Raw genomic sequence first — 24,628 nt, 5'->3', positions numbered from 1 at the left:
TCTTTGGTCCTGTTCAATGTTTTTACCAATGGTTTAAACAAAGGTGTAAATAGCTTGTTCAACCGAACACACAGACAGTACAATGCTAGGAAGGATGGCTAATAAAATGGATGACAGATTCAAGGGCCAGAATGATCTTGACAGGCTGGAAGGATAGGCAGAAACTAATAAGATGAAACCTATTAGGGATATAAATAGATAAAGACCTACATAGAACTAGATTTAGATCTTTATCAATCTATATCTATACTGATATGTAATACTGAATTCAACTGTACAACCACAGGATGAAGAAGGATATAATTAGAAAGTAGTTCATATGAAAAAGTCTTTAATAGACACCCCATTTTTTTCTTAGGCAATTGGGGTTAAGTGACTTGTCCAGGGTCACACAGCTAGTAAGTGTCAAATATTTGGTCTGAGGCCAGATTGGTCCTCCTGACTTCAGGGCCGGTGCTCTATCCATTGCGCCATCTAGCTGCCCCAACACTCCATTTTTTGAAAGGAATTGACAAGCTAGAACATGTCTAGACATAGTTAAGTGGTGAAGGGGCTCAAAAACATGCAATAGAAAGACCAGTTGAAGATACTGGGGAAAGCAGAGAATATGAAATTTAGAGGGGCACGTTTATAGTAATCTTTAAATATCATAAGGGTTATCATATAGAAGGATTACTCTTGGATCAGGAAAAAAGAACTAGAATCTTCAAGTGGAAATTACTGTGAGGCAGATTTCAACTTAAGATATGAAAAAACTTCCTAATAATTAGCAGTGTTAAAAACTGAATGGGCCAAGGTGGGTTGGGTAACCAATCGTCATTGCTGTAGGCAAGAATCATGTCTCATAAGACTAGATGACCTCCGAGTTCTTTTCCAGTTCAATGGCTCTACAAAATGTGTGTAAGGCTGAGTTCATAGTGGAATAAAGTACTGCATTAGAAGATGTGAATTCTCATTCTGGCTTTGATAATCACTTAACTCTTGAAGCCATGGCTTCCTCATCTGTCAAAAAGGAATGATATATACCTGCCTATTCCCTTCCTAAGATTACAGTGAGGATCAAATAAGATAATGTATGAGAAAGTACTTTTAAAACTATAAAATGCTATACAAATCTAGTATATCTAAATGTTTAGACCAAAGCAACTACTTCTGATATGAATTCCTCCCCCCCATAAGTTTATATTTCTATAATAAGTCTCAAATGCAATTATTATTAGTAAAATCTGAAATGTTTCAACCTACTGAGCTATCTATTAGAATCAAGGGCAAATCAGTGCAATGACAATTTCTTTTAAACCACACACACACACACATACACATGCACAAATGCACACATCCATGTGGTGCCTTTATTGCTTTTTGTTTTAGCCAGTCTATTGCTAGTCACAGAACCAATACTGTCATAATAAAAGCTGGAATCTTTTGTAGAAGAACTATATCTAATATTTGACTTCTTTCCAGTTCCCATTGAGCCTATGCTTGTCTAACAAGTATCTGCTTAATACTGATTTGTAACCAGATAAGAAGAAAAATAACACCTACTTTAAAAAAAATCGGTCTTATATGCCTATACTCTGAAGAAAAGTACTTTTATTACAAAAAAAACCCCATAATTGCTATTTCATTGATTCTAAAGTTACTTGTTTGAAAATTATAAAGCAAAAAATCTATTAAAATTAAAAACCCTAAAAGTTTGCTCACTTTAAAAAAAAGTTTAATTTTAGATTAAGATGCATAGAAAGATTTGAAGATGTTTACTATTTAATTTTTCCTCTAAGTTTGCTTTGCTTTATAAATACGACAGGGGCAGCTACGTGGCACAGTAGATAGAGCTCTAGCCTTGGAATCAGGAGGACCTGAGTTCAAATCTGGTCTCAGACACTTGAAACTTACTAGCTGTGTGACCCTGGGCAAGTCACTTAACCCCGACTGCCTCACCAAAAAGCCAAAAAAAAAAACCATATCTAATTAAAAATCATGTTTCACTACAGGAAAAAATATATATACATTTACATAAGCACCTTCCAGGAAGTAGTTTGGCAATTTCAGCCCAACGATTTCCCAACCGTTTATGTGCTTCATAGATTATTCTGTCCTCTTCTTCTGTCCAGGAAGACTTCTTTACCTCAGGATTCAGATGGTTATGCCACCTCTCTCTGCACTGTTTCCCTATTCTTCCTTTTAAATGTTTTGCGATCAAAGACCAGCGCTTTGGACCATATTTCTGAACTAATTCAATAACCTGAAAAAAAGGAATATGTTTTAAAGTAGAAACAAAAAAAATTTATTCAAATATCGAATAATAAAAATTTAATTCACAATTTAAAAGCACAACTGTAACTGGCCCCGCAACTGTGGTGAAGCATACTTCTTCAGATTTCCTAAGTTCATATCTTTGGGCTCAAACTTATCTAAGACTATATACACTAATGAAAATATGATTAACACAAGTACTTATAGATGCTCATTGACTAGAGAATGCTTAATCAAACTGTGATACATGAATGTAATTGAATATTTCCATAACATATTTTTTTAAATATGAAGAATTCACAAGACCATAGGAAAACATATGAACTTAAGTAGAATGAAGTAATAAGCACAGGAAAACAATAAGAAAAAGAAACTGAATATTGTGTAATTATAAAAACAAAAGATATCAAAATATTAAAATAACATTAGCTCTTTAGAAGCTAAATCGATTTTTCTAAATTAACTCACTATAATAATGGTAGTGATATCAGAATACGCATTTATTTTTCAATCCCTTTCTTTAAAAAAACTCATTTTCACTAAGATGATTAACAAATCACTTTCAGAGTTCTAAAGTAAATCCTTAGTTTTCTCCTCCTCAACCAGTAAAAAAATACGCTAATCAATAATCAGATTAGCACTGAAAATAAAAAATTAACATGATTTTGTCTATATCCATAACCAACTAAACCATTATAAGGGTGAAGTTATTGGAGTCAGCTTCTCCTCCTTCCCCCACCCTGCCACCCCCAACTTCTCACTGGGAATGTAGTAGTGAAGGGAAAACACTTCTCTCAATAGTTTGTATTATCATTAAATGCTTGCCCACAAAGTGTTTCTCTGAAGCCATTTAACTGCATTGTTCACAACGATATATTAATACATATCTATCCTTAACCTACAAAATACAAAATGTTATTGGCAATTAGAAGATATAATGTGCACTTAAGAATCTATACTAGTGCTTCTCAAACAGTGGATTGTGAAGTTCTATATAATTATCTAGTGGTATTAGAAAACATCACTAATCAGCAAAGGCTACACCAATGCTCTCCGTCAAAATGTGCCCATCCCTCTCTCATGACTTTACTAGAATTATGTTATCACATTATTTCCCATATGGCTCTCTCCATAATATCCCTAATCTCCTCACCCAAATGAAGGAAAGATGAGACTATAATTTTCTACTTCACAATTTAAATATCTGACACACATTCTGAAATAAAAGCACAAAAAATGAAAGTGTTTTATAGGACAGCTTCAATCTAGCCTAAATCAAAGTGGTATCGGGAGATTAAGCTGACTCTGTGGGCTACCTTGGGGATTTGGTGTGAGGCACTCCTCTATCCTCTCTCTCTCAGGGGAGGTAGAGACTGAGGCCTTAGAATCAGGAAAACATGAGTTCAGATCCTGCCTCTGACACATACTAGCTGTGTAACCATGGACAAGTCACTTAACCTCTCTGAACCAGCTTCCTTATCTGTAAAATAAGAAGATAACACCCACAGCACCTACACCTGACACAAATGAGATAATATATACAAAGTATCTTGTAAATATTAAAACACTACATTGAAGCATTAGGCATATGTGTGCATGAATGTATATACATACATACACACACACACATATATCAGTTACATAGAAAAAAGTGAACAGGATTTAAAGTCAGGCAAAGGTAGGTTTGAATTCTGCTTTGCCACTTACTAGCTATGCAACCATAAAAAAGTCACTTCCCTGGGCCTGTTTCCTCATCTGTAAAATGGAGATAACACTACCTATCTCAAAAGTTTGTTGTGAAAAGACACAACCTTGTAAACCTTGAAATATTAATATGAGTTATTTTTATTTTCCCTCTAGCTAGAGAGGACCCTCTTCCTTTGAATTAACATAGCACTTTGGACCTTTTTTTTTTTTAAAGCAATTGGGGTTAAGTGACTTGCCCAGGGTCACACAGCTAGTAAGTGCCAATTGTTTGGTCTGAAGCCGCATTTGAACTCAAGTCCTCCTGACTTCAGGACTGTTGATCTATCCACCATGCCACCTAGCTGCCCCTTGTACCTCTTATTGCACTTAAGTATTTTACCCAGTTTTATAGTGTTTTGTGTAAAATTCTTATTTACCCTAACAATTAACAATAAACTTCATGAAGGCAGAGCCTGTTTCTTATTCTCCTTTGTATCCTCCATAACACCTAACCATGGTGCTTTGTACATAGTGGGCACTCAAATATTTGTCGAAATGAGAAAAGGAAGAAAGAGATCCAGAAATAGATTTAAAATAGACAAAAAGACAGAACACTAGAACAGAAAGAAAATGAAATACTAAAAATTACACTATCATCATTATTACAATTTTGGGGACCTTTGTTCATTGTGATTCACATTGTCCATTATTTAATTCTAGAGAATTGTTTTTTTGCTAATATAGTTTAATCTAAAGTGCCCTTCCTTCATCAGATAAAAGGGTGCTATTATTGCAATAATCCATTAATTTTCAAATATTTTCATCTTAAGGATAAAAGGAACAAAATTTTGTTGTGAACAATGCCTACTATAATTAAAAAGCACTTACACATAGATTTAAAAGCAGAAGTAGGTGTTGTTTTACACATTAAATTAATTCCTAAACAGTTTGTAAAGTGAATATTTACATATCAAATCATACTTTCCCCAATGATTTCCATTATAGTTTGAGATGCATTTCAAGATAAGCGTATACACTATAAAACAATTTAAAAAAATCACATTCAAGGATCCTGAGGATAACTTCAAAGAGAATACATTTGTCAATATACATTTAACTTTCCTATACAACTTTTAGAAGGAATCAATGAAATGAAAACTCAATTCACATGATGACTACATACTTGCTAATTCAAAGAATTTAACAGAACTCTCCAAGTTAGAAAAACCAAACAAAAAAAAATTTAATATAACTCAAGTAAACCAGACAGAATCTGTTTCACTCTGAAAAGAAATTTTAAAATACCTATTGATACAGAGAGGAAACATGGTAAAGCAAAAAGAACATTAGACTTGGAACCAGACATTCTGATCACTCTGGGCAAAGTCATAACCTTTTTGAGCATCACTTTCATTGTCTGCAAAATGGGGATAAATAATACTTCTATTCCCTGCTTGATAGTTAATCAAATCTTTTGAGACTCTTCCACATAGCATCCTAACTGTGGTTGAAGATTAAGGAGGAAAACGTCTGTGTTGCTGGAAACCTTCTCTCAATTGAATAATAAAGGTGGCAAGTCCCAAACTACAATGGAGGAGATAGAAGAGCCGAACCCATTCTCAGGTTAGCTAGACCCAACATTGCCCACAGATCTCTCTTCCGTGCTCCAAGCTATTTTACTCCCACCATGGAACACTGTATACAGGCCACTGAACAATCACTGTGTATTCATTTTTACTCCTGTTTATGTAGCTTTAAGTGGAGTAAATTCTAATATTTTAGAGAGTTCATATGACATAATAAGGCCCGCAAAAATATATTTAATATTCTGACAGGAGTAGACATGGTGTTCTCATTTTGTTCAGGTCAAAAACTGCACATCAAATATTTACTGACCATCTACTACGTGCAAGGCGCTCACTTTGGGAAATATGCCTATGTCTCTAGGAAGGTAATCACCAACCTAGGTCCCTTATCTACCTTGTGTGTTTGCAATCAAATTGTTGGTGGTAGTCCTCCCTTAGTTTCTTTTGTACCAGATCAAACTTCCAATCCAACGCTGTCAATGCCCCTAGTAATCTCCTTTTAGGTTCTCTTCCACTCTAATTCTCTAATCTGACCAAAGTCTCTCAAGATTCCTGCCTAGTTTATCATTTTCTTGTATGGAGTTTCTTTTCCTTTCTTTTTTTAAATGACTGACACAATCAAACAACTGCAAATAAGACTGAAAAAGAGTGAATGAGTATTAAAAATTGATTCATCACCACCACATATTACGAAAAAAGTCATATAATTAAATATATATATTTAGTTACCCTCTATTCAGTGAGATACAATATGAAATCTAGATTTCAAAAGACCTAACAGTGCCTGATACATAGTATATACTAACATCTTACTTTGATGCTTAAAGGGAGACTAAGACATGAAATCAAAATAAACTGATATTTTGCATAACAAGACTACAAATAGCAAGAAGAAAAACAAGATCTTATACCTACTATTTCTTCGCCAGAGAAAATATTAAAAACATTAATTTATTACCCTCTGATCTTCTTCTTTAGTCCAAGGACCTTTGATTAATTCTGGATTTAAAACTTTCTGCCATCGATGTTGACACTGAAAATCAGACCGGTTCTGAAACACAGTTTTAAAATTATTCAGCTATGAAATACTTTCCTTCCCACAATGATACTCCCCTAAACCTGAAGGGAAACCTAATCACAGAAGTCCTACAACTTGAAAAAACTAAGTTTTCATATTTTTTACCATTCTTATATTGATATTTTATTTTTATGCACACACACACACAATGTACATATATATGTGTGCAATCCCCCACATATATGTATTTACATGTGTGTGCCTGTATATAAGTGTGTATGTACATGAGAACATAGTTTATATGCCTAAATATTTATTCTCTCCATCCCAGACTTCATCTGTGAAATAAAAACAAATTTTGAATGAAGTTGAAGTATATATGGACATCTCCCTATTGATTCTGCCCTGAAAGCAATAGGACAAAACTAAAGGTGACTGTCACAGAGGCCTGGATACCAGATAAGGCAAAATTACAATGCACAAGCATATATATTTCAACCCAATGTGGGCAAAAGATGAGGTGAACCAAAGGACAGCAAGAGAGAAAGGAGACAGGAATTGAATGTGGTTATGGTAGTCTGGCATATGTGAACATGTATTCAGCCGCAGTCTAGGATAATATTTCATTTCCAGGTGTATTTCTTTGTAAAATGCAAATAAATGTTTTTTAATCACAGCTTTAAGTATATCTTGAAACAATGTAGGTAAATTCTCAATTCTAAAATTCAGACCAACATAAGGAATCTTATCAAAATGAAATATGCTCCTATAATACAGAAAATACAATTTCCCAAAAAAATCAATTTAGTAAGAAAATAAAGTACCAAACTACATACATCAATAAGAAAATGAATAACTTGCTTAGTTAGAAAATGGCAACATTGTAACACATATCCTTCAGCTTTTACTACAGTTTTTAACTGCATTAAACTTTTGTCTACCATCTTTCAAATACTTGTGCTTAATATTTATGAAGACAAAGTGATTTTTTAAAAGATTCCAAGATAACTTTTCATAATTAAAGGATTTAAGATTCAATCAAATGAATAAAAACATGAGTTCCAATCTACTATAGTTCTGGATCTCAAACAAGAACAACCAAAAAAAAAAAAGGAATGAGCTTAAATCACAGCACGTGAAATTTAGATTAGATACAAAAAGAATTTTCCAACAGAAAGGAATTTTAGACTAAATTATACCAAAAAAGGTAGGAAAAGGAGGAAATATTTAGGTATGTAGTTCTCTGTCTCTCCAGTTTAAGAGTACTTTTCATAAAAACAAAGAAATGTATGCAGCTTGGAATTCAATAAATACTAGTTGAATATTTAAAAATGTACTACTGTAAGATATAGTTATACTTTTTGATTAATTTCCAAGAGATCTGACTTTCACTAACCTCAAAATACTCAAGAGCTTGCTTCCTTCATAGCAAAATAAGACATTGTCATAGTTTTAGTAACTATTAGTACCTAAGTGCAGGGAACCTAGATGGCTCAGTGGAAAGAGTACAAGGCTTGGAGTCAGGAAGACTCATCTTCCTGAGTTCAAATCTGTGTGACCCTGGGCAAATCACTTAACCCTATTTGCCTCAATTTCCTCATCTGTAAAACAAGCTGGAGAAGGAAATGGCAAACCACTCTGATATCACTCTAATATCAAGAAAACCCCAGATAGGATCACAAAGAGTTGGACACAAAAAATGACTGAACAACAACACAGTACCTAAATGCACTGTGATCTTAAAAAAAAAATTAGAGTAGGAATGAGAAAAAATTAGGTTCTAGTCCTATCACAGTGACATGAGATAAATTTATCTCTGTGCTTCTGCCATACGTAAGCTGGAAAAAAATATACACTTTTCCCTGCTGTACAGGGATATTCTGAGGATCTATATATTGTCAAGATAAAATATTTTAAAACAAATAAGATACATGAGATATGTGGAATTGCTTTAAAATTTTTATAAGACTTACATTTTCATTTAATGTTTGTTGAAAAAAAGATAAATGTCTGTTGAACCGAAAATAATACTTTTAATGTACCTTCCTTAATCATCAAGTACTCAGAATATAACAGAGTCAGGAAGTGAATAAAGACACCTCTGGACAAACAAATTAGAAAGTACAAAATGTATACCTCATGCTTTTTCATTCTTACTTTACATATAATCCTAATAAATTTAGGGGTCAAAATTTTCCCAACTCACAGTAGTTTGGAAGTGCAAATGTGCCACTGGGCCTCATGAGCACATAATATTTTGATTCAAATTGAACTACCTCCAACTTCTGTATACCAAAGTTGATTCATTTCATTCCATCAATTACTACAAAACAACTCAGTTTTATTATTTCTAAAATGTGTCCTTGTAGTAATTGTGATTATCCTATGGTCACTTAAAGCACAAGTATAATATTTTACAATATTTGTAAAAATCAAGACCTATAAGCTACATTATGTATTCTATGCCACATTGACTTGAATTTGCCAGAAATTTTTTCAGTGCTTTTCATGATTCACTTCCAAATTAGCTAAGCTAATCTAATTTTTGCAAATATTGACCACAACTTAAAATAATCAAAAACCTACTACTTAAAAATCTTAAGACTTAGTTGAAATAAAATTCTTACTAGTTCTCCTGGTTTATTACTAGCTTTCAAAATTTCTCATCAATTGAAACTTACTTATCAAGCTAAAATTTCCTCCTATTGCCTACAGTGTCATAATGATGAAAGGATGATAATAACATTCTCAATATATACAGTATAGCTGCAGTGAAAAATGTAATTAAATTCTAAATTGCATCATTTTTTAAAAAATCAATTTAATTGAACTAGCATTTATTAAGCACTCAATACATGCACCATACTGCGGTAGGTGCTGAGATTAGAAAGACAAATCTTAAAAACAGTCCTTATCCTCAAGAGCTTTACATTCTACTTTGGTGGGAGGGAGGGAAGGCAATGAGCAAAACAACATTTACATAGATGAGTAAAAAAAAGATAATTCAAGCAGGGAGAGAACACTAACAATTAAAGGATCAGGGGAGCTTTCCCATAGAAGAGAGCACCTAATTCAAGCTTTGGAGAAAGCTAAGCAATTTGATGAGAAGGCAGTGATAAAAGAGTACATTCCAAGTATGGGAGAAAGCCGATACAAAGAGAGAGAATGCCAAGTTCTGATAAGCAATAATAGATCTAGTCTGGCTAGAAAAGAATGTATGAAAGAGAATAGCTTAAGTCTAGAAAGAAAGGCTAGAGTCAGACTTGTGAAGGGCTTTAGGTACCAAAATGAGGACTTTGTACTTTACTCTCGGAGTCACTGAAGATTGCCAAGTAGGAAAATGACATAGATCCCTGATTCAGGAAGATGATTTTGGCAGCAGTGTGGAGGAAGGAAGAGGGGAGAGGCTAGAAGCAGAAAAACCAATTAGGAGGCAAATGTAACAATCCAAGTGAAAGGTACTTTGGGCCTGATAGAACAGCCCCGTTGAGTGGGCAAAAGAGGAGAGACTTAAAAGATATTTAAAATAAGCAAGACTTAGAAGCTGACTGGACATAAAGGGTAAGGGAGAGAGAAGAGTCTGAAGTGGTGAACCTGAGTGATTGGAAGGAAGGTTGCAACCCTCAAAAAGTGAAGTTTTACAGAGTAAGAGGTTTAAGGAGGAGGGATGTTGAGTTCAATTTTGGACATGTTGAGTTTAAGATATCTAGGAGGCAGCTGATGATGCAGGGCTACAGTTCAGGAGAGAAGTTAACTTTAAATATATACACTTGGGAGTCATCTTCATAGAGAATAATAATTTTCAGTTCTTGTGGTAACCTGCACTTAGGTAAATAAGTAATGTCATTTTTAAGACATTAGTAACCTCTGAAAGTGGAAATTCTTCAAGAAAAGTGATCAATCTCAACTATGTATTTGCTTTAATGCTTTTTTAAACCTATAAACTTAACATATGTCTAAACTGGTATGACATCAAACAATTTAACATAAATATTTCACTTACTTGAAGGTGACTAGCAATTAGAGTCCAATCATCTGTTCCATGTTGTTCTACTAATTTCTTTAGCTTGTCATCCTAAGAAATGGATACAAATTAGAATTCAACAAATTCAAGATTGAGAACAGACACCTCATTTCAGTCACATTACTGCTGGTGGTTATATTTGGAAAAACAGGATCCAGACCAACACAATTGTACTCTCTGATGATTTGATCCTGATATCAGTCTGCTGCTATTCCTGTAGCTACTTAAGGCAAGAGAAGTATGCATGCTAGGTACCCATGCCATTGTTTTCAGGGTGTGTTTTTTTTTCTTTTTCTTGCAAGGCAATCAAGATTAAGTGACTTGCCCAGGATCACACAGCTAGTGAGTATCATGTGTCTGAGGCCGCATTTGTACTCAGGTTCTCTTGACTTCAGGGCCGGTGCTCTATCCATTGCACCACCTAGCTGCTCCTTAGGGTGTGTTTTTTAAAAGCACCTTACTCATACATAAAGCACTGAGCAATAAACACAAGTGCAAAATACAGTCATTCCCCATTCTAGATAGAATTCCTGTCAAACATTACCTCATCCCTTGTCCATTTTACTCTGTTCCAGAGCTTCTTCAATCCTTTTTGCTGTGGTACTTCATAATCATGATCAGCATATTGAAGGTCATCATCTTCATCCTCACTATTAAGTAATACAATTCAAGAGATCAAGTTTTAGTTTTAAATTTATAAAGTCAAAGGACCTAGTTAGATATCTATGTATTGTTGCCCTTCTTATTCAAAAGAAGGGGACACAGTAAGGTATCCTTCTTATTCAAAAGAAGATATTAATTGTTATTGCTACCTATGTGTGCACAAGCAAACCCTCAGATTAACATTTCTTTTCACAATCTTCATCCTTTCTTTGCTGTGGAATGCAGCTATTTGCAGCTCTCATTCATGCTTAATTTGTTCTCTCTCTTTTTTAAACATTTACTCAGTAAGAGAAAATTACAAAAATTAAATTAGTCTTTATGTAATACGAGAAGACAGGAACAGGTACAAACAATCTTGTAAAAGTGGCATTACCATTGTTTGAAAAAAGAAATCAGTGACCCACCTATGACTATTGAAAGACTTCTTTACTTCTAGGGGTATGGGAGAGGGAAGGAATAGATATCTGAAAAATGTGATTTTTTTTTCAAGCAATTGGGGTTAAGTGACTTGCCCAGTCACACAGCTAGTAAGTGTCAAGTGTTTGGTCTGAGGCCGCATTTGAACTCAGGTTCTCTTGACTTCAGGGCCAGTGCTCTATCCACTGCGCCACCTAGCTGCCCCATGAAAAATGTGATTTAAAAGAGACAGGAACTTACCCTACATAAATATGCTTCTTTAATTCTACCCAAATATCTTTCTCCATTAGGATGCAAAGTCCTTGAGTGCAGGAACTGTCTTTTTGCTTATATTTGTATTCCCAGTGCTTAGCCCAGTGTTTGGCACATAGTAAACACTTAATAAATGACTGTTGACTAACTGGCCAGGGATATCTTCTGGTGATTTGTTTTTTCCAAAATTAACAAGAATTTTTTTTCTCCCTCTCAACTCCCCTCATAATTAGAGAGAAAAAAGAAAAACAAAACCCTTGTAACAAATACATATAGTCAAGCAAAATAAACTCCCACACTGGCCAAGTCCAAAAATATATGTTCCATGCTGTATCTTCAGTCCATCACCTATTAGGAGGTCATTGTGCTTTCCTCTTTGTCCCCTGGAACTGTGGCTTGTCATAGTTGATCAAAATGCTTAAATCTTTTAAAATTACATGTCCTTATGTTATTGTTGTACAAATTGTTCCTCTGCTTTTGCTCATTTCATTCCACATCAGCTAATATAAATCTTCCTAGGTTTCTATGAAACCATCTGTTATTTCTTATGTTGCAATAATAACATTCCACTACATTCATATACTATAATGTATTCAACCATTCCCCAGTTGAGAACACCTACTTTCTAATTCATTGTCACTACAAACAAGTTGCCCTAAATATTTCTATACATGTATGTCTTTTTTCTTCTTTCTTTGTTTTTTTGGGGGGCATAGAGCTAGCAGTGGTATTGCTGGGGCAAGACATATTAAGTTCAGTAATTTGGGAAGGCATTCTTCCAAATTGCTTTCCAGAATGGCTAAAACAATTTTCAGTGCACTAATGTGCCTGTTTTTCCTGCAGGTGTTTCAACAATTGTCATCTTTGCTAACCTGATGGGGTGAAGCAGAACTTCAAAGAGTTGCTTTATTTAGCATTTCCCTAATTATTAGTAATTTGGAACATTTTTCCATAGGGTTGTTGATTTCATATAGTTTGGATCTCATCCTTTGAAAATTGTTGTTCATATCCTTAAACCATTTATCAATTGGCAATTTGAGCTTAATTGGGGTTAGCAAATATCTCCTTTAAATACCATGAGAGGATTATCAGTCACTCAAACTTTACTATAAATTAATCTGATGTTTTTCCTCCAGAGATCTTAATGAAATCTACTGAATAAATAGGATTTTTGATTTAGGGGATAAATGGAGGTATGTAGGAAGGCAATTTTGTAGTAGAAAAGGGAAGAACAAACCTAGGTAGGAAACATAAATGGAGGAACAGAGGGAAAGGATGTAGTGCTAGGGATGATGGGAAGGGCTGCCCCAAGGGTAGAATGAGGGCCCTAAGTATCTAGGGAACAGAAGAAGATATAAGTGTACCAAAGACAACCTATTTTGTAATTTTCCCTAAGTTAACTCTTGGAAAGAAGAGAGATTTTTCCTTGCTTACTTTTACAAGCAGCAAAGAAAGTGTTATGGAGTCAGTTTCCTGCCACGTTGATGCAGAAGAAAATAAGTTTGGAGCCATCTTTGATAAACATACTGATTTCTGGGCTAAGAATTCTAGCTCTGAGGAATCTTCCTAAAACTAAAGGATAATTGTAACATTATTATCTCTACCAAATAGCCTATTCACCTCTCACTAGTTCTTAAAACTCAAGGAGTCATTAATGCTTTTTATGCATTTTTTCCTTAGCTAAAGTGATACCAATGCTTTCAATGATTCCACACTGCTTGACAAAGAAGCCCAAATCTTTAATACCAATATTATCCCACTGCTGCAAATACTGTAAAACCAATAATCTTGGAAAAAATAAAAACTTTAATAACTAAAAGAGAAATGAAAAAAGTTGTGGTTGTTATAAATAAATTTCAGCATAATCCTAGCAATGGCTTTTGTGTGCGATGTATCATAAAAGACATCAAGGCCACAGTATAACTAGAAAATGAGGAGAGTTGGTCATTTACTGAAAATGAAACAGGCAACCCAAGTGTTCTGTTACCATTACAGAGATATTAAAAGAGGCACAGGAAAGCCTATAGCACATTGAACAGATTCTAAGAAAGATATGAAAAAGAATTATTAAGAAGGCATGAATTTGGCTGGAATCTGTATTTGTTAGTACAGATGCTTATGAGACCACAGACCTAGGTGGGATATATGTGCTTTCATAATATTTTATTTAACTCAATTCATCAAATATTTTAAATACCTTCTTTGTTCTAGTCTCTATATTTCTTAATTCTAGATAAATTTACCCCAGTAGTTAAAGGGTTAAGACAATGACACTTTAAACACATTAAATGAATGAAAAAATATTTAAGAGCTTACTATATGTCAGGCACTATCCTAAGTTTAGGGGACAAATACACAAAAACTCAATCCCTAGCCTCAAGCCTTCAATTAGGGCTTATTTTTCAATAATGTTCATATCAGGCAGTGGTGGCCAGGAAGGGATGCTTTGTTCTGGAAAGTCACAGGGATGGGGAATGGAGGTACCACTTCACACTTATCAGATTGGCTAACATGACAGAAAAGAAAAATGACAAATGCCGGAGAGGATGTAGAAAACTAGGGATACTATGCCCAAAGGGCTATCAGACTGTCTGTTTGACCCAACAATACCACAAGTAGGTCTGTATCCCAGAGATCAAAGGAAAAGGGAAAAGGATAGACCACTATGTAGAAAAATATTTATAGTAGCTTTTTTAGTGGTGACAAAGAATTGGAAATTGAGGGGATGCTCATCAATTGGAGAATGGCTGAACAAATTGAGGCATATGACTGTGATGGAATGCTATTGTGCTATAAGAAATGATAAATGGGATAATTTCAGAAAAACCTGGGAAGACTTATATGAACTGATGCAAAGTGAAGTGAGCACAATTAGTAGAACATTGTACGTAGTCACAGCAATATTGTGACAATGATCAGATGTGAAAGACTTAGTGACTCTGATCAATATAATGATCTAAGACAATTCCAAAGGACCCATGACGAAAACTGCCATCTACCTCCAGAGAAAACTGATAACTCAATGCAGACTGAAGCATGCTTTTTTCACTTTCTTTATGTTAACGTGAGATAACATTACAACATTTGGTCTGAAATGCAAAACTGTGAAATCAAAATCATAGGATCATAAATTTAAAGTTGGCAGGGACCTCAGAGCACTCCTTCATTCTTCTCCAGATTTCTTTCTCCACTATTCTCAGATAGGAGCATGCTTTAGAAGATACCTTCTTCACCCCTTCCCTTTTTAGCTTCCTTTTCCGAGTTTTCTTTCCCCTTTAGAATGTAAGTTCCTTGAGGGCAAGGGCTATATGTTATTTGTATTCCCTGTGTTTAGCCTTGTACTTAGTGCCTAGAACTACTAAATGCTTAATAAATTCTTAATGACTTTATACGACAAGACTGCTACAGCTCCTCTCCCACATGAGACACCACAGCGAGTCCAGAGAAGTTAATGACCTGCCCAAGGTCCACATACATTGTAGGAATCAAACTCAGGTCCTTGGCTACAAATTCAATTCCTTTTCCATTTCACTGTATGGTATTACTACTACTGAAATATAATTTTACAAAACTGATAAAACAGGGAACAGATACATTGCTGCAAGAGCCCTCTGAGACAAACAACATTTCTTGCCTTAACATTTACATAATTTTGCATTTCAGACCAACCAAATGTTCAAAGATTCTCCCATCAGCCTACCCACAATGCCTACTTGTTCTCTACAAAAGATATAAAGCACTACTGCATTCTGGTTCCCTCCTTCCCGGGAGGCAATACCTAGCAATAACAACTGAGCCACCTTGACATATGATTTCTTTTATAATGCTTACTACTGAATAAAACATATACAATACACAATTTATTGCTTTGGTAAACCAAACAATTTAGATACATTTTGGGGTAATGGCTATTGTCAACTAGGGAAAAAAATTCAAGTTATCTACCATGAAATGCAAGGATAACCCAAGGCTTTGTTCTTTCACTGCCTTTTCTCTACTCTGTTTACATATTCTTTCTCTACTAATTTATCCACATTTAGTAATTCCTTATCCCACTAACACTCCAAGTTTTATTCCTATAGCTATGTGCCAATATCTTGTTTATTAGCAACAAAATTTTTCTAACCCAAATGTAAAGCTTTATACTAATGTGTCATTATTAAATTTCATATTAGACTTGGTCCATCATTATACAGCCTGTCAGAACTTCTTCGAAAGAGGGTCTGGCAATATCAGACTTCAAAACAGTTTATTTATCGAAAATAACATGTTAAAACTTTCCTAACTGTCCAGTAGAAGAAGGATTAAACAAGACTTGAAAGGAAATTTGTATAGCCATCTAGTCTTTGATAAATCCAAGAACTCAAAGTTCGAAGGAAAGAAAAAGAATTCTGCGTGGACAGCTCCAGCTGGTAGAACATAAGAGGAACACGGCAGAAAATAGGTTTAGATCATCATCTTATACCACATGCCATAACAAATTTCAAATGGATAAAAGAACTAAATATGAAAAGCAGCACTATTAAAAAGTTACAAGAAGGAAAGGATTTTTCTCTTGTAATTTTGAAAAGAGGATGAATGTGTCAACAATAACATAATGTTATAAAAATAGATATAAAAAGTTCTCATATAAAAAGTATAATTAAAAAAAGAAAATATAAAGATAGGGGAAAATCAGGGCATAAAGCATCTTCAATAAAAGTGTGACATCCAAAATCTATGATTACAAGCCATTGTCCAAAAGACAAGTAGTCAAATATGAAGTTATCAAAAGAAAAATTGGAAATTATGATGATATAAAAACTATCAACTAACAACTGCATTAAAAAGTCCAAACAATTACTAATAATGAAAAATACAAAGTAAAATAACACCTTTATCCTGTTAAATTCAGTTCCATAAGTTTTATTAAGCACTTACTAGATGCAAGGCACCAGGTGCTAAGGGCACAATGACCAATCAAAAACAGTTCCTGTCCTCAAGGAATTTACATTCTACTATGGCAAGGAGATTCTTAATCTGGGGTCTGTAGATAGATTTTCGGTGGTCTATTTTGGATGGGAAAAAAATACCCCATCACATCTTTATTTCAATTTAACAGGCTTCCTTTGCAATCCTTTTTATTTTACATATCTAAAAACATTATTTTGAGAAGGGGGTACATATGATAATGGGGCAGCTAGATGGCTCAGTGGATAAAGTGGTGGGCCTGGAGTCAGGAAGCCTGAGTTCAAATTCAGCCCCAGACACTAGCTGTGTGACCCTGGGCAAGTCACTTAACCTGTGTGCCTCAATCCACTGCAGAAGGAAATGGCATACCACTCCAGTATCTTTGCCAAGAAAACCCCATGGACAATACAGTCCATGGGGTCACAAAGACTTGGATAGAAGTGAACAACAACCACCACCACCACAATTCTATTATACAAAAAAATCAAGAACCCTAGTTCTTATTGAATATAAACATATACAAAAACAAATTCAGTACAAGCAAAATTGTGGAGAGAGATAACACTGTTGAGAGAATCAAGTAAAAGTTTCATGGAACTGGCACCAAAGTTCAGTTTGGGTTTCAAAGTCAAGTATTTGGGGGAAGGCTGTATAATAAGGGAATCAAATAGGAGTACAACAGGGGTATGTTGTTGTGAAACAAAATGTGTCAATAAAATTTTTCTTTTAAAAAAAACCATCTGGGATCCCATTTATCTTATGGCATTAGCTTTCTCACGTTATGTGGAAATTTGATAAGCATACCATGTATGGCTCGCCTAAATCATTAATAAAAATGACCTATCGGTGAGAACTAAGGAAACTTTATCACTATCCCTGACATTTCTGGAGGTCCAGACCAGAAGACATATCTACAAACTGAAACCACTATTTCCTCCCAAAGCATCTACCTCTTCTGATTTATCTATCTCTATCAATCACTATCATTCTTCTGGTCCCCACAATAGCGATCTCAGTCATCTTTACTCTCTTGTCATGACTTAGAAGGAAAAAAAAAAGGGAAGGTTTTGAGTCTGAAAACAATAGACCTTGGCCTAGAATCCTGACAAAATTCTAGAATGTTATTAAAGGCATGGTGTGAAAGCATTTTAAATGGTATTCACCAAGAGCTATCATGGCTTCACCAAGAACAGGTCATTCCAGGCTATTATTACCTTTTTTTTTCCTTTAAGGTTACTACAGAGAGATCAAGAGAATGTCATCGATATAACTTCCCCTTTTTACTTCCTTCTCGGATTTCAGTAAAGCCTTGACAAAATATGGACAACATAGGAGGCATCATGGTACAGTGAGGGCCTGGCTTTGAATCTTAACTCTGTCTGTGTGACTTGGGAAGTTACTTATCCTCTCTGGAATCTCAATTTCCACATCTGTACAATGAATGGATCTAAATCTATGATCCCGTGACACCATGAGATTAAGAGATATAGCCATAGTATGAAAGACCAGAATCCAAAGAGATGCTGAAGGACAGCTCAGATAATAATAGAAGTAAAGAGCATAAAAAAAAATTTTTTTGACCTTTAAGACTACCATATTAAAGCAAGGGCCATGGCAAATCAAATCTACGCTATTTTTCTGCCTGTTAAAATACCATACAGGTTCTCTTCTCATATACACATTACATTTAGTAGTTAGCACTCTACCAAGGCAATATTTTATTCCTAAAAAAAATTCAATTACCATATGGGGTAGATATTAAGCTATTACTAAACTAGAACAAATGATTAACTAAAAATAAGGGGAGGGAGCAGGAAGAGTACAACAGAAAAGCAAATTCATTTCTCTAGAGTTATAAAAGCAGAAACAGAACTTGAACTCAGTCTGTTAATTTCCAATTCAGAATTTAGTTCTCAAAGCTACTATTATTTGGCAGAATTGTGGGGGCAGGGAGGGGGGTGGATGGGGAAGATTGTTATTAAAAAAATACCAGTTTTGTAGTTAACTAGTATGAGAAGGGAATCACAAGTAAAAAAATAATAGGGTTATCATCAAAAAAGAATGAATATAGTATGTGCTTAATACTTTTTTTCCTTTGTTTTTTGATGAGGCAATTGGGGATTAAGTGACTTGCCCAGGGTCACATAGCTAGTAAATGTCAAATGTCTGAGGCTGGATTTGAACTCAAGTCCTCCTAACTCCAAAGCTGGAGCTCTATCCACTGTGCCACCTAGCTGCCCATAAATACTTATTGATTAATGAACATAGTTAAGTATAATTTTAACTTGAGATTTATGCTACAATAACTATGCCTCTGCATGTAAAAACAATGAATAAGCAAATTCTATCTTTAAGTGATAACAGTTATCCTTCTTAAAGAAATGCAGCTAGGTAGCCAAATACCTAATGTAAAGTTAAGGGGAATTCTGGTTGTTTCCTTTCCTGATGAAAATAAACAACTTGTGATTTGAAAGTTTGGGTGTAACTAATTTTCTAGAGATTTTGAGGTAAGATTACTTTAACTTAACCAAATCTTGAACAAAATGCCTCATGTTTAAATCCTTTTTAGTTAATAATATATTGCTTCAAGTGTGCAAGTTGTGATTTTACAACTCTTTCCAGTTATGAAGTTGACTAGGTTCACTTACTAAAGTGAAATTAGGCCACCCTGTGGCCAATACAATGTATTGCATACATGAATAGCTTACTCTCAAATTAGAGCTATCATCCAAGTATTAATGTGCAGCAAAGGACTTGTCTTCACATATTTTAAAGTGATTCTTCTGACTAAATAGAAGCAAAGTAGATAATGAAAAACGTTCTAACTAACCACATAAAAACTAAATCTTATTGTTTGAACAAATAATTAAAGTCCTGGCAATATAGCCTAAAAGTGCAAGGAAAAGGAAACCAATAACAGATGACTTCAGAGATCTTCGTAGCAGCATTTTGTGCAGTTGCAAAGAAACTGTTAAAAGCCTAAACGTAGAACAGGTGAATGGTGAAATAAAATGTGGTACATTCATACATATATATTCTGGAAGGCCAAAATATAATTAAAGCCAACAAATGGGATGAATACCAAAAAATCTAAAAAGATCTTTATGAGATAAGGGTGAGAGTGGGGAGCAGAATCAGAAGAATCAAATATATACTAACTACAATATAAAAGTGAGTAAGAACAAATAGAAGAATGGACAAAATCCTTATGAGAATTTAGGAACAAATGAAAACTGATACTTTATATATTAAATTAGTTAAAATTTAACTAGTAAGTGAGCTAAATTGATCTTCAAAGTTAAATTTCTAAAAAAAATTTAAATAACCCTTACCAATGAGAGATGTGTATGTGTATATTAATGAGGAAAGATAATTCAGAAATCTTCAAGAATAGATATAAGGGCCCTTAAACATCACTCAACTCAACCCTCTCATTTTACTGATGGGAAAACAAAAAACTTTAGCATAAATCAGATAATTTCTCCAAGGCTGGAAAGCCAGATAGAGGCAAAATCAAGACCAGAACCCATTCACCCTTTCTTCTCATGCAGAGTTGTTTTTACCTTCTACCACAGGCAGTATTGTATATGGTGTATTGAAAGCCAGCCTAGAAGTCACAAAGAACTGGGTTCATGTCCTACCTCTGACACACACTAGCTATGAGACTGTGGACAAGTCTCTCCGTGCTCTAATCAACTCTTTTAACACTAAGTTGCAGAACATTTGCAGACCTACATTAGTAGTGTTAACTTACAGAAGTTCAATGAATGAAATTGCAGGTCAGACCAAAACCAAACGAAACTACTAATCTGACTGGAAATGCTATACTAAGAACTGCTCTCTTTCTCCTCCCATACTACTCCTCCCCACTGAAGGATCTGATGATACTGCCTTATGACCAACAGCGATTTCATTTATGAGAAATTTCAAGTATGTGACAACCTATGTTACTAGTAGAAAAGTTTTCTATCTTTTAAATTATTGGGGTTTTTTAATAGTTATATGCAGACCCAATTCTAAAAATTTTATACATTTACACAAGTTTAAGAATTGAATGACCTCTTATGGTATGTTAGATGTTTTAGCATTACTTGCAATTCTACCTAATTTATCAATTCACTTTGAAAGAATAAAACCATTAAAAAGATAACTGAAAGAAAAAGATAACACAAAAATACATATTTCCTGATGCTTAGTAAATTTAATTTGTGTTCCCATGTTCATCAGATATTCAGATCAAAAGCACCTTCTGTATGCCACACCTGAGGTAACACAAAGTCTTCATTAATTTCTCCCCCCCACACAAGTTGCATAGAAACAATGTCATACAGGATTCACGGATATGATCTTATGCAAAATTATTATGCAGTAAATATATTTCAGCTGTTAGTTACAGAATGCCTTTGGGAGATGTGCTACATGAAATGATTATCTTTTTTAAAAAATTCCAATTATAGCAGAAAGGAAGGAAATAATCTGCTGTGACATCTATCATTACAGACACTAAACACTTCCTATGGGTGATGAACAAGAGTATGCTTCCCCTTTTTACTTTATACCATATTAACTTCTAAGCTAAGTTATATTTACATACACACAAAAAATAATTTTACTCTAAATTTTTATGGTCCAAAGCACAATATAGAGGCCTGAGAAAAACATCATTTTATGCAGTCATCCTTGCATTTTATTCTCCTTCCCTCTCCCTAGGAGGAACAGGTTCTTTTTTTAAAACCTAAATTTAATTGTTATAAAAGATTTATGACCCCTCCTGTTATTTTCCAGCAATTTGATCTCAGCAGCCTCCAACTATAATTTTATTTTAACTTATTTAATAGCTAGTAAGAAACTGAAGTGAACAACATAACTGATTTTATAGACAATGTAATCAACACGAGAAAAGAAACAAGTGGAGACAAGATAGTTACCTTTACATTTATACTTTGTATACTAGAATGATAAAACATTCCAAACTATGAGACAGTTACAGAAAACTAATGCTGGTATTTTTTGCTAGATGCTTGCAAACCAGAGAATCAAGTCCTTCGATAACTTTCATTCACAAATGGTTGATGGAGTTTGAGTAAAAAGAAAAAAATTAAATAAGATTAATGTCAAAAATGATAGATGGGAAAGCCAGATAACAGAAATTTGAGCTTATCTGTTACGTAATTTGTAAAAAGGCAAGGATAAGCCTACTCACTTTATTAGATTACCATTTTTAAAAAGAAACATATTTTCTACAGATTCAGTCTGCTAGATTCAAGGCTTACTTCAGGGTCCCCAACCCTAAAGACTCTATTATTGTTAATTCTATCTATGTGCAATGTTTTGGAGGTTTTAAAAAGTAGTTTCTGGTTTTTAAATTTGTCCCTATCAGTATTCTGTGTGTAAGGTTATCAATGATTTTTCCTGTATTGTAGTCACACACCACTATAAATAAATGTATGATGTAGAGGGGGATTCTTGTGGAGCCTCTGGCTGGACTAGATGGTATCTGTGGTCCTTTCCAACTTTGAGTCTATGAAATACGCGCTTAATAAATTATATTTTATTATTTTCTTGCATAAGTAATGTAATGTGTGATTTTTCCCAAACTGTATTTTAATTGGACCAAAAGTAAATATAAATATTAAATGAGAGAACATCATTCTCAGGGCATGTTTTATGTTGCAATATGGCTGAAAAAATAAAAAGATTCAGATCTTCAAAAAGCAATATAAAGCATCTTTTCCAGGTTTATTAAATGATACCAATTAGAAAGATTTAATTTTTTTTCTTATTTACTACATACAGTTTAGGAGCAGCTTCATAACTTTAAAGAATAAGGGCTCTAGTAATATTACAGTCTTGTCTTTTGCTACAATGATTCATCCTATTATGAGCCTTTCCATAACAAAAATATGTGCTTCATATATGTTTAACACCTAGGTAGTCAGAGACATACTGCATTCATGTATTAACTGTATCAGAAACATTGTTTTACTTTGATACTGCCAGCAGTTTGGGTATAGTGAGAAGTTTGGTGACACTACTTTACAGAGGGAAACTAAGGAGAATGACAAAAGAACAGGATACACTAGCAATCACAGAAATTATAGCATCTAGAGATATAAGACTTTTAAGATTATCTAGTCCAACTCTTTTATAGATGAGGAAACTGAGGCACAGAGAGGTTAAGTGACTTGGTCAAGGTCACAAAGGTTCTGTTGCAACAGTGTTGATTGACCAAATGACTTACTCCAAGTCCATCACACCTTGCAGCCTCTCAAATTCCTCTGGGGCTCTTCTGGAATTGGCGGCCAATAACCTCTCAGACCCCTAGACAAGAATCATAACCTAAAAACAATGAGCCTGCTTCAAATAAGACTTTCTATACCCTTCAAGTGAGAAAGTTCAGGGGAAAGTGCCACCGTAAGCTCATTAGAACATCTATCTCATAGTGGCAGTGGGTTTAGTAAAAATGCAATTAAATTCATTAAGTAAGTCCACACTTTCCTCTTTGGAGACAGTAAAATATGCTGATGTGGCATTTTTTCTGAAGTAAAGATTCATCACACAACCACTTGAGGCTGTAACACAAAAACACTTTTTTTCTTACGGCACCTTGATTCATATTCCGGTTGTCCTAGCAAAATTACAGAAACTCCGCCCTCTTTTCGCCTCCTGGAGCATTTTCTGAGCCCGAGCAGAGCATTTCACCCCGCAAGCCGCCCCTTGCAGGGGGAGCTGTTCTGACAGCTGTCCGAGCCCCCGAGGATGGGGCTGGAGAAGTTTAACCCGGGGTGGGTGGTCTTCGGGCTGGGGTGGGTTAACAAGCCCGCGAGGGCAGCCGGGGACGGGGGCCAAGGTCATTTTCACTTTTCAGTACTTTAATGACAGGGTCTCCCCGCCCCCGTCCCCCACAGATCCGCGCTGGGGCCAGGGCGGGCGGAGGAAGAAAACGGGACGCGGGGCTGGGGCCGGCACGGCCGCCGGGGGGAGGGAGTGCGGCGGCGGACCCCCCACAAGCGGGAGGTGAGGCGCTGCCTACGGACGCAGGTAAAGGGGAAGGAAGTGACCCACCTGCGCGACCTCTTCGCCATCCTTCATGTACCGCATAGGCACGGGCTGGGCAGGGGACGCGGTTGTGCCTCCTCCAACCTCAGACGAGAACGGGCTTCTCCTCGCCCACCCTCTCCTGCCTCGTTCCCTCCTCACCGCCCTCCCCCCCCCGGATGGAGGGCGATGGGGCGAGTCCCGCCAGGGACTGGCGGGCGGGCGGGCAGGGTAGGAGGGGGATGGACTGTGACCTCCCCACTTCGCACCCTGGGGCTCCCGGGTCCCGCGTCTAACTCCGGCCCGTCCCGGTGAGGGATGCCAGAGACATGTCAGGGCAGAGCGTTGCCTCTTTCCGCCTCCCCTGCCCCGCTACGCCCGCTCTGGGTCCGCTCCGGCGCCCGCACGACCGTCAGCCCGCCCTGCCCGCGGCGAGCAGCTCTGCGGGGCGAGCAGCCTCCTGCAGCGGGTTTTGTCCCCACCGCCGAATCTCGCGCCCAGCCTTCCTCTGGAGCCGCCGTTTGAATCTGCGCACGCGGCCCCGAACCTCATTGGCTGGGGCGGCCGCACGCGAGCGGGGTGGGGGAAGAGGTGGGGCGGGGAGAGCGCGCGCAAGGGGGAGGCGGGGGAGAGACCTCGGAGCGGAACCTGGAGAAGGCGAGGAGGAAAAAAATCTGAAGAGAAAAGGCTGCGGGGTGAAGAGACCCAGGGGGCACGAAAGAGGGCGCCCGGGGCCTG

The 24,628-nt window shown here is 36.0% G+C and overlaps 1 protein-coding gene across 5 annotated transcripts in view; it reads right to left on the bottom strand.

Moving 5' to 3' along the window:
• The window catches only part of MYBL1 (MYB proto-oncogene like 1), a 57,092-nt gene extending 32,673 nt beyond the window's left edge, over positions 1–24,419 (bottom strand). For all 5 annotated transcript variants that reach the window (XM_021002154.2, XM_021002158.2, XM_021002157.2 and 2 more), the window contains exons 1-5: positions 23,918–24,419; positions 11,115–11,220; positions 10,550–10,621; positions 6,487–6,579; positions 2,025–2,245 (exon numbers count right to left, since the gene is read on the bottom strand). In XM_021002154.2, the coding sequence (XP_020857813.1) occupies positions 2,025–2,245; positions 6,487–6,579; positions 10,550–10,621; positions 11,115–11,220; positions 23,918–23,937 (512 nt within the window). In that variant the 5' untranslated portion in view covers positions 23,938–24,419. The remainder of the gene's footprint in view (positions 1–2,024; positions 2,246–6,486; positions 6,580–10,549; positions 10,622–11,114; positions 11,221–23,917) is intronic.
• Positions 24,420–24,628: the final 209 nt, after the last annotated feature.

Source organism: Phascolarctos cinereus, unplaced genomic scaffold (genome assembly GCF_003287225.1).
Source record: "Phascolarctos cinereus isolate Bilbo 61053 unplaced genomic scaffold, phaCin_HiC Scaffold_4;HRSCAF=312, whole genome shotgun sequence".
NCBI classification, from domain to species: Eukaryota; Metazoa; Chordata; class Mammalia; order Diprotodontia; family Phascolarctidae; genus Phascolarctos; species Phascolarctos cinereus.
Note: the sequence above shows the minus strand (reverse complement) of the source record. Positions and strands in the feature narration are given on the sequence as shown.